General features: G+C 46.5%; 2 protein-coding genes across 5 annotated transcripts in view; both read left to right on the forward strand.

Annotated features, from left to right (window-relative positions):
- Window positions 1-2,826, forward strand: part of TIPRL (TOR signaling pathway regulator) — a 17,761-nt gene extending 14,935 nt beyond the window's left edge. For 2 of the 3 annotated variants that reach the window (XM_006099600.2, XM_023763248.1), the window contains one exon: window positions 686-2,826. In XM_006099600.2, the coding sequence (XP_006099662.1) occupies window positions 686-829 (144 nt within the window). In that variant the 3' untranslated portion in view covers window positions 830-2,826. The remainder of the gene's footprint in view (window positions 1-685) is intronic. The other variant, XR_002831855.1, reaches the window with a different exon arrangement.
- A 5,597-nt stretch (window positions 2,827-8,423) lies between these two features.
- The window catches only part of SFT2D2 (SFT2 domain containing 2), a 15,475-nt gene continuing 13,762 nt past the window's right edge, over window positions 8,424-10,136 (forward strand). Inside the window, exon 1 of one of the 2 annotated variants that reach the window (XM_023763244.1) lies at window positions 8,424-8,571. In XM_023763244.1, the coding sequence (XP_023619012.1) occupies window positions 8,509-8,571 (63 nt within the window). In that variant the 5' untranslated portion in view covers window positions 8,424-8,508. The remainder of the gene's footprint in view (window positions 8,572-10,136) is intronic. The other variant, XM_006099602.3, reaches the window with a different exon arrangement.

Consider the following 10,136-nt stretch of genomic DNA (forward strand, 5'->3'; position numbering starts at 1 on the left):
GGTGGGAATTACCTGGAGTCACACCCCTCGCTGGTTGGCACCACCTGATGTTCTTTCCACTTGCCACCCTGTGATGTCTTCCTACCCAGGCCCTTTTCCCCTCAAGTGTGATAATTTCACACCATGACTTGTTCTTTTTGGCATAATTTCTCTCTATTTTTGCTCCCCTGGGACTTGTAAAGGGCTTCCTTGGGATTTACAATTCTACAATAAGTTGCTTAAAACGTGATACCATCCTGCAGACTTGACATTGTTTTTTCACCCTTTGTGCGTACCTCTGTCTGGGCCCAGAGTGTACACGGTTAGAGAAGTTAGTGCGCATGCTGCACTCCAAGTGAAGGCTAGTGCTTTCCCGGTACAGTAGCCACAGAGAAAGGGGACTGGACTACGTGGTACTAAATTCAAAGAGAAATACAAAAGGTTCAGTAGAAAGAAAAGAGGTATTGAATTCTTGGGACATTTATGGCAGCGTTGTAAATACCATATCCCTGTGATCTTTGTGATCATTAAGTAACAGAGCCGAAGAGTCAGGAGCAAAGGTACCTGTTATTACCAGGTACTGGGTGGTGCTCTTACCTACAGTTATATACTTCACCTTAAAACCGGCATGCTTTATGGCCAGCATTTCTAAAAAGTGTCAGTACAATAACCGAATCGTTGCTGATATAATTTACGTGTTTCCCAGCATGTCCCGCCTTCCCTCTTCACGGAACCTAATGAAATGTCACAGTATTTACCGATCAAGGAGACAGTCCGTGAGAAGCTATTATTTCCAGAAAAAATTGATCAGAACCCCACAGACTCACAAGCAAATGCGCCTGTGGAATAGAATGTGACACACCAGCTACTCAGCGTGGAATCTGATGGAGACTTTGACGATGTGGATGAAGTTTTTTATTATGAGAAGTAATTGCCTTGTCTATGTGCAGATTTCCTGTAGACTTTAAAGGAAAGAAAAAGATTGCTGCAGGCAGATTCCACCCAACTACTGTTTGTACGGTCTTCAAGTTCATAGTCCAGATTTGTTTCCTGGAGTTCACTTGCATTTCTAACTTGTCACAGGGGATGTCATCAGTAGTGAGGTGTCTGTGTCTCATGAGCAGTGGGCATACTCTGTATCCATTAGGAAACACTGTCTTCCCCTGGGAGGCAGTCTGCTGTGTGCATGTTGTCCGCCTTGCACCCTGGGCTTGGTTGGTGTTTTTCCCTCTGCTGCACAGTCATGACTTGCCTCCTAGGAAATGGACCTCATACTTTAATGATCTTCACCCCAATATTAAAGAAATGTACATTTCCTCTCTAAATTTAAATTGACTCTTGAAGTTTAAAGACAATTTCAGACATAGAACCAAATAACCTAGTCTTTTGGAGAACGTAAGCTATGGAGCCCGGAAACACACGAGCCTGGTTTGGCGTTAATAGCAGAACGCAGAGCTGTCTTTTTCCATCTTCGGGTGCTATTTCCTATGTGCTTCTGCTAGTACTGACATTTTCACTTCCATCTTCCACGCAGCCTCAGAGTGGGTAAATCCATTGAATATTGAAGTTGGTATTAGTCCTAAAAGTTTAAAGAATCCATATGGATTGTGGTTCGCACATATCACATCAACCCCTAACAACCAGATTAATTTTCTGCTTAAAATATTTGAGAGGTAGCTATGGAGGAGGCTGATTTTTAAATATCAAAGCCAGTTTTCCGATTTTAAGATTCATGTTGTTAACATTACAGGGAATCCAGTAAAGTGTAATTAGTACAAGAGCTGGGTAGTCCAGAAAGTACTCAAAAGTACATTTAAAGTCCATTTGGTTATTTTGATGATGACCTTTTAAACATTGTATATTCATTCCTGCCTTTCTAAATGATCTTCCTAAAGTGGAAAGTGGTTATAAAGCACCAAGTAAGGAATTACTTAAAATGGATTTTTAAAATGACTTTTTTACAGGTCAGGGGAAAAAATATCATCCCCCTTTTTCCTGGTTTGAAATAACTGTTGTACATATTTCTACTTGATGGATAAATCATTAAATAAGAATATTTAAATAAAAGTGTTAGCAAAGCTCTTCAGGTATTATTAGCCTGATGATAAGTTTTAGTGAACAATACAATTGGATATTCATTCCTTGGTCGAACTCTGGTGCACTCTTGTGTGTATTGTTGTTTTGCTAATTGTATTACCTAATTTTGGTCTCAAATGGTTTTGGTATTTGCCATCTGTTGCATCACCTGTGACATATAGGAAATCAAGATTTTGTTAACTTTACAAAAACACATGGCATGTTCACTGTGTATTAAATATGCCTGAATTTAATGTTTTCTCTTAGGCCAGGAAAGTAAACATACTGTACTCAGCTTTCTGTGTTATTTTATTTGCCATGCAGATTTGAACAGAATAGCCTCTTTTTTTCATACAAATTGTAAGAAATGAAAAACCTGTAAGAATATTCTCTAGTTGAAATTTCTGGGCAGTATCATATATATCTTTTAAAACTTGATTCAGATGTCTTGCTCCTTGAGTCAGTCTTAGATTGCTTATTTTGCTTCATTGTTAAACATTGCAGGGAATTAAAAGAACTGACCTTGTTTTATAGAAGGTGAGTGGTACATAGGAAAATGTACTTCTGAAAATTCATGAGTTTATTCCTGCGGAGAATACCAAGAAAACCTGTATTTGCCCATTGCTGAATAAGACATATGCCATTCTGTATTCATTTGTCCCAAGTGTCTTTTTGTAAGAGGAGAATAAACAGTAAGGAATTATTGATCTGTTTTGCTATTTCATTTACTTAAGTTTTTCTTAAAGCTTAATTAAAGAATGGTTTGGTATACCTTTCTTGTTTGTGCTTTTTGTTTTGAATTTGGTCAACATCATGGCCAGAATCTCCAGACAGATTATAAAGGAAAATCTGATATAATCCCAATTTAGCTTTTGGGTTCTCTCTCTCTCCCTCTGTACCCCAGTACTCTCTGGATGTTGCAACTAGCCAGTGTTTACTGTGTGTTGGGTTAATGTTTTCTCTTCTTGAAAATGTGAATACCTGTTGTATGCATATTTCTATGTAGTTTTTTTTTTTTAATTTTTATTGTTGAAAGTATTACATAGGTCCTCCTTCCATGTAGTTTTTTTTTCCATGTAGTTTTGAGTGTCCCATATGGTGCTAGAAGGGATTGCAGTAAGAGATAGAGTTTATGTCTTCATGGGGTTAAAGCAGCCGTGGGCAAACTACGGCCCACGGGCCGGATCCGGCCCATTTGAAATGAATAAAACTAAAAAAAAAAAAAAAAAAAGACCGTACCCTTTTATGTAATGATGTTTACTTTGAATTTATATTAGTTCACACAAACACTCCATCCATGCTTTTGTTCTGGCCCTCCGGTCCAGTTTAAGAACCCATTGTGGCCCTCGAGTCAAAAAGTTTGCCCACCCCTGGGTTAAAATCTAATGGAAGAGACAAAGTAAAAATAATTACAGATTTTAATAAGTGCAATGATGGAAATAACACTGATTTAAGAGAATAAATGACTGTTAGTAGAGGTTCTAAGAGAATGTAGAAAGCCTCAAGAGAATGTCACTTCGAATTTAACAAGGAGAAAAGTCTGGAAGCTACAGAATGCCAGTGTTCTTTGGGTGTATCAGAGAGAGCTGGGTTTGCACGGCAGAGTAAACTGAATCCCAAAGAGTGACGAGCCCTCTGATGAGATGGGACGTACAGATTGCTTTGTCTCAAGAAAAACGTGAGACAGGTGGCCACTATACAAGCAGGTAAGGAAAAAAAAAGCTAAAATGTTAACAGGTTTTTTAAAGGCTGCGTATGGGCTAGCCATCAGTTGGGAAGAGCTGAGAGTCTCAAATAAGGGACTTGAAACACACAGTTCTTCTCAAGGCGCTCATCAGATGCTGGGGCGGGAAGTGGGGAACTCCTGTTAGTGGCTCAGGCAGGCAGGAGGCAGGAGGCATAGGTATGAAACCCAACCCTGCCCGCTTCCCCCAGACCCTTTCCTTGAGGGATTCAAGTCTTAGGCTGCTGGCGGGGAGGAGCAACACATCACATTACCCTCAGACCCAGGGAAAAACCCTTGATTTCTGGGGGGGAAAATAAAGGCAAACCCTTCAGGCTCTGGGGCAGAAGTCGGAAATGCTCTGACAGCTACTGCTAGAGGAGGCCAAGCAAACACCCCTGACCCTGGAGCAGGGGCAGAAAACCCTGGGCCCAGGTCCTACCGGGATAACAAATAGATGTGCTACCCTGAGGGATGGGCATGGAATTCACACACAAGAATAATAGATTTCAGGCAGTTTGGCTGCCACAGGGGACGGGGCAGGAGTGTTGAGAGAGGCACCGCTCCAAGGCCCAGGCACACAGACTGCCTTAGACTGAGGCATCAGAGTCAACTGAGAAACCCTGCGCCACCACCAGCCTAGCACTAAGTAACAAGGGCCACCAGTCTGTCATGGCGGAAGTGGGCCACTTGGAGAGCAGGAACGGCGTCTTTCTTCACTGGCACGTAGTACTCCATAAATGTGTTTAGAGTGAATAAGAGAGTGATTAGAAGAATGAATCAGCAGCCCTGAGAACAAAGGGGTCAGGGGAGAAAGTTAGTTCTAAGATATTCCCGTATGATGTTCCTCAGACTTTACATAGCTACTTGGATAGTGATAGAACTAGTGAAATTGGGCTCCGTGCAAATTCTAATACTCTGCCTCACTCCCTCTTTCTTCAGGGACCTGCAATCAACTCGTAGTATTCCCTCTTTCCAGCAGGACAGGAGCTTGGTCTCTCAAGTCCCTTGAAGGCAGGGATAATGGTTAATTCTGCATTCGTGTCAGGCACCAGGCATTGTGCACGGTGTGTAATAGGTGCTCAATTAATGCGGAAGAAATGGATGCCTGTGAGGCTGAGTCAGCGGAGGCAGGGAGGCTGCTTGGAGAGGGTCTAGAAAACCTTCAAGGGAAAGGAGACTGTACCCAGGTTTCCCTGGGGAAGACCCAGGCGACCCAATCCCCCTGGACACAGACACCTCTCCCGTGGGTTCAGGCTGAGTCTGCATTGAGGGCCTTGCTGTAGACACGGGGCTGCAGTGCCTGCCATCTGCTGCTTTAGGTAACGTCATCGCTATTGGACGTGAAGCTCCTGAGCTGACGCTCTGGTAGCAGCTTGTTTCTCTCCTGTTGTAGAATAGAACATTCTTGTGTTCTTACAAGGTTGAAGCCATCTAGCATTTCCCTTAGGCCTTTGACTCACCACTTATAGGCAGGGTTGCCCTATGATTTGTGGGGCCTGGGAAACAGTGCAAATGGAAGTCCATTAGCCATATGTCTAAATAGTTAATAGCTACACATCAAGCTAAATAATTGTTAAATTATGTATGACCCTCCTATATTGACAAATACCTGTAGTTATGGCTTTTATGAGACTGCAAATTGGCTAAATGTCAAAGATGATATTCAGCCCTGGCCAGTCTGACTCGGTTGGAGTGTCATCCCATACACCCAAGGGTGGCGGGTTTGATTCCCTGTCAGGGCACATACCCAAGGTGCGTGTTTGATCCCTGGTCAGGGCACATGTGGGGGGCACCCGATCGATGTTTCTCACATCGATATTTCTCTCTCACCCTCTCTCTAAAATCAATTTTAAAAAGATGATATTCAAACACCTAAATTCAATGATCACAAAATTAAAATATAAAAATATAAGTTCAATTTAAAAATAAATGACATTATTTTTTATGTTTTCAACAGTTATTTAAAAGTATTCAAAATAATCTGCAAAAGTTAAAGGGAAGAAATCTAATTTATAATTAATTCACAAATTTTTAAAAATTAAATTTCAGGTATTTGAATAAAGTTGCATTTTTTGGGGGGGTTTGATTACATGCTTTATTTATGTATTGGTATTAGAGAGAAGAAGGGAGAGAGGGAGAGAGATTCATCAATGTGAGAGAGAAACATAGATCAGTTGCCTTCCATTCGTGCCCAACGGGATTGAACCCGTAACCTGGCCAGGGTTATTTATTTTTTAAGTTGAAATTTTCTACTTGACTCTGAAAATGTAATGAAATCTTATTAAATATTTTTATTAAAAAGCTCTTTGTGATTCTAGTGTTCAATATCTTAGAATCAGTATCATGTTTCATGTATTTTATGCCTAGACCTACATATTTACACATTAAGAGTAATATGAATTGTTCAATATTGCAGAATATTCCTCACCCTCTGTGTGAATTGCAAATACTGCATCAATCTGTGAGTACCTCTGCAATCGTCAAAGCATGTAGAGAAATGAGAAAATAGACACTTGGAACAAATGGGAAATGGTATATTGTTCTGTGAGATTCTGCTGCACCCTGCCATGTCGGTGTGGGCTGGCTTAGAGAAGCCTTCAGAGAAGGTAGCAGAGTGACACTGGCTTCCACTAGATCAGGGGTCCTCAAACTTTTTAAACAGGGGGCCAGTTCACTGTCCCTCAGACCGTTGGAGGGCCGGACTATAGTTTAAAAAAAAAGCTATGAACAAATTCCTATGCACACTGCACATATCTTATTTTGAAGTAAAAAAACAAACAAAACGGGAACAAATACAATATTTGTATTTGCATGTGGCCCGCGGGCCGTAGTTTGAGGACCTCTGCACTAGATGCTAACTGAATGCCTGCCATGTCCCAGGCTCTCCATACACTGCTATGTTTCCTTCCCTCAATAACTTACAGAGGTGGTAATTTGTGTCCCTTTTACAGATGGGAAAAACAAGGATCAGAAAGTTTACGTAACTTGCTCAGTGCCACACAACTAGCAGTAAGAGTTGGTGCTAGAGTTATAAAACCCGGGTCTTCCTAACTCCACGGTGGGTGGACTTGCCACTGTGTCCTCACATTGGAAAGATGTGTAGGAATTTACCTGAGAGGAACAAGGTGGGTAAAAAGGGCATCCAGGCAAAAGCATTTGTTACTCAAGTTCTGAGGTGTAAACTAAAATTATAGAAGCAAGGCATGTTTGAATGTCCATAAAGATGAAGTCACATAAGGATGTAAATACAACCTTTTGACTGACTTGAATGGGGTCCTGTGTAACCCCCTTTGCCTGGTTGTTTTTAAGGAATTTCCAACAGGCCCAAGTTCTTGGTGTGCACCTCAAGAAGAAATACATCCACCAAGAACCACTCCTGGTGGCTAACTGGGCACAAATTCATAACCAGAGTCTAGCAGCCATTGCCAACAGAGGCCTCTCACACAGCCTGCTTCTCAGGAAAAAGCCAGACAAGGCTGCCAGCCTCCTGCTCTATGCTCCTGCCGTCTGAACCCACCTTTATAAAGGAGTTCCTGGAATCGCCTTTCAACCAATGGGCTGAGACCTGCCCTGTCCAATCGGAACTGTGCAGCTCTGCCCTCATTTACATACTTCCTGACCAATCAGAGCAGCTCTATAACTGACCGGGACAGTTACTCTCACCAATCAGATTGTAAATCTGGGTTCCTCATTTGCATAGCAATGGACCAATTAGTAACGAGGGCGGGAACTTTATAAAAGCCAGCCTCCCTTTAGTCTTAGAGGCGTGCACTTAGAATTTCTGTCCGGGTCAGTGTCTCCTGGGTTAGCAAACTTTACCTGGGAACCGGTTCTCTTCAGGGCACCTCAGCCTGAGGACTCCTGTTGGCATTGATCGGTGGCAGCCACCTGGTGTTGACATTGGTAACATCATTTCTGCCCCGGCAGTCTCCGTGTGTCCGGGGGCGGCGGGAGACGCTAGTGGACGCTCCAGGGAACCTGTCTGTGGATTTGCTTTTTAAAGCGATTTGATCTTGAAGTTAGCTTTGCAGACATTACCCAGCGAGCAGCCTGTGAGCCCCTGTCCTGCGCTTAGGGAATCTCCGACATGTATTCATTAGCGCGGGGATCCAGTTTGAAATCGGTCAAAGGAACCAACAAACTAACATTCCTCAAATCCAAGTCCTACCCGATTTCGCCCAAATCGCACTCGGTGCATTTCCACTGGGAATTAGCGTCTTTCAACGTTTCCACAAAGCTCGTTACAGACTGAGCTTACTCCAGGTGGTCCCGCGGATTTTGAACAGATTGTAGGTGCAATCAGAACGTGGACTGGGCACAGCATGGTCATCAGTCCGAACCCACCGGCTTGGGAACGTGCGCAGGGGCCGGGCTCGCCTGTGGGTTCCCGCAGCCCCGCCCCGGGGGCACTCGGCGTCTGCTCGCTGAACCCGCGAGGCGGGGAGGGCGGCGGGAAGGCGGGGACGTGGATTGACCTGTAGCAGGCTCGGTGGCCCTCGATTCCCACTCTTTCCAGCCCCTCCCGGACGCCCTGGACCAAAACACGCTCGGTAACAGAAGGGCGGGGCGCCGGCGGGCGGCGGGCGGCGGGCGGTGGGCTGGTCGGGCGCCTGCGCCGGTGGCGGCCAGGTGGGCGGGCACCTGGGCGGGGCGCGCACCCGGAAGAGCCGAGGACCGAGCAGCGCAACAGGCGGCGGCCGAGGGGCTGCGGCCCGGAGCGGCCCGGGATGGACAAGCTGAAGAAGGTGCTCAGTGGGCAGGACGCCGAGGACCGGGGCGGCCTGGCCGAGGTGAGTGCGCCCCCCGCCCGGCCGTGGCGCAGGCTCGCGGGCGCCTGGGGTGGGGGGCCGAGGAGGGCGGCGCGGGCTGCTGGGGGTGGGAAGGAGCAGGACTTCCAGGATGTCTTGGAAAGCAGCTCTGCCCGCCCTCCCCACTATCCCATCCGGGCCGGACTCCGTGCAGACCCTGCGCCCCACTCCGCGCGCCCCACTCCGCGCGGCCCAAAGGCCTGGCCCGGGGCGCTGGGCTTTTGGCCCGGCCGCGTTCTGTTTACTAGAGGTCCTTGCGCCCCCCCTCCCCCGCCCCGCCCCCGTTCCAGAGGGGCGGGCGCTGGAGCTGAACCCAGAATCGTCTGCGGGAGGAGGCCGCCTCTCGGGGTGGTCGGCCCGGCCCTGGAGACCCGGCCTGGGGGCATTGGGGTCCGGGTGGGCCGGGCACCTGCCGGGCGGGGCTCTCCCTGCTCCGCGCGGGCAGGGCGGTGGCCGCACCTGGGGGCTCCTGGCCGCCTTCCTGCCCGGCTGAGGTTGTAGATGTGACACTCCCACCCGGCCCTGTTGTGTAACTGTCTCCACCGCGAAACCCGGGACTCCTGCGGGCCGGGACCAGCTTGCTTCTCTGCCCACGCAGTCTGCACGCGGACCCGCGGGCCCCTCGGGAGAGCTGAGCTGGGCACGCATGCCCCGGCGCTAGAGCCTCACAGACTGTGTATTTCCTCTCTCGGGTGTTTCTGCTTTTGTTGTTTTCCTTTCTGGGTAACAAAATATCATGTCTTTACTTTTTGGCGTGTATTGCATGGCCCTCAGTTTTCCCATCGCCTTCCAACGCCAAACCTATATTTGCTGTCACTTTAATCAGCGTCTCCCATGGTTTCCTCCCACGCTTCTTCCACCTGCTGATGGTACTGAGTTGTGTGTGATGCGGTACCTCCAGCCTCCGTGAAATCTCAGGACTGCACACTTCACCTTGAAGTAACACTGTAGGAATCGGGTGTTGTAGGAATTGAGATTTAACTCCCCCCCCCACCCCCCTCATTTCAAAACAGCTCCCTCCTTTTCAAGTTGTTGCCTTTATTAATTGGCCAAGGCTCAGGAGTAATTTCCTGAGTTCTTTGTTCCCGGTTTCTGGCTTCTATGAGGAACTCTCCCGGGAAACCTCAGACGGGACAGGGCAGAAGAAAACTTCGGTGGCCGACAGTCCTGCTGCTCTCCAGCTTTATGTGGACTGTCAACAGCTTTTGTGAGCAGCGGGCTTCTCCCGGGTGACCTTTTCTCTTCCCGAAGACTCTGGGGGAGGGAGTGTTGACAGTGGCATGATGCCAGTGTTATATATTTAGAAAATCATCATGAAGCAATGGACAGACCCTCGAGAGTGAGTGATGTAGTACAGATTGAAAACTAAATACTGAATTTTACCTAAAATGGTGACTGTGTTGGACACAGTGAAGGGCTTTAAGGTGGAAGCTCAGGCCTGTATTAAATCTCGTTTAAAAAAGAGTAAGTGCTTCTCTCTTGTTCCAAAATACTGCTGTCAGTTTCCTCTTTTGGAACGTAGATTCCGCTATATCATTGATCCCCCC

Source organism: Myotis lucifugus, unplaced genomic scaffold, assembly GCF_000147115.1.
Source record: "Myotis lucifugus unplaced genomic scaffold, Myoluc2.0 scaffold_279, whole genome shotgun sequence".
Lineage (NCBI taxonomy): Eukaryota > Metazoa > Chordata > Mammalia > Chiroptera > Vespertilionidae > Myotis > Myotis lucifugus.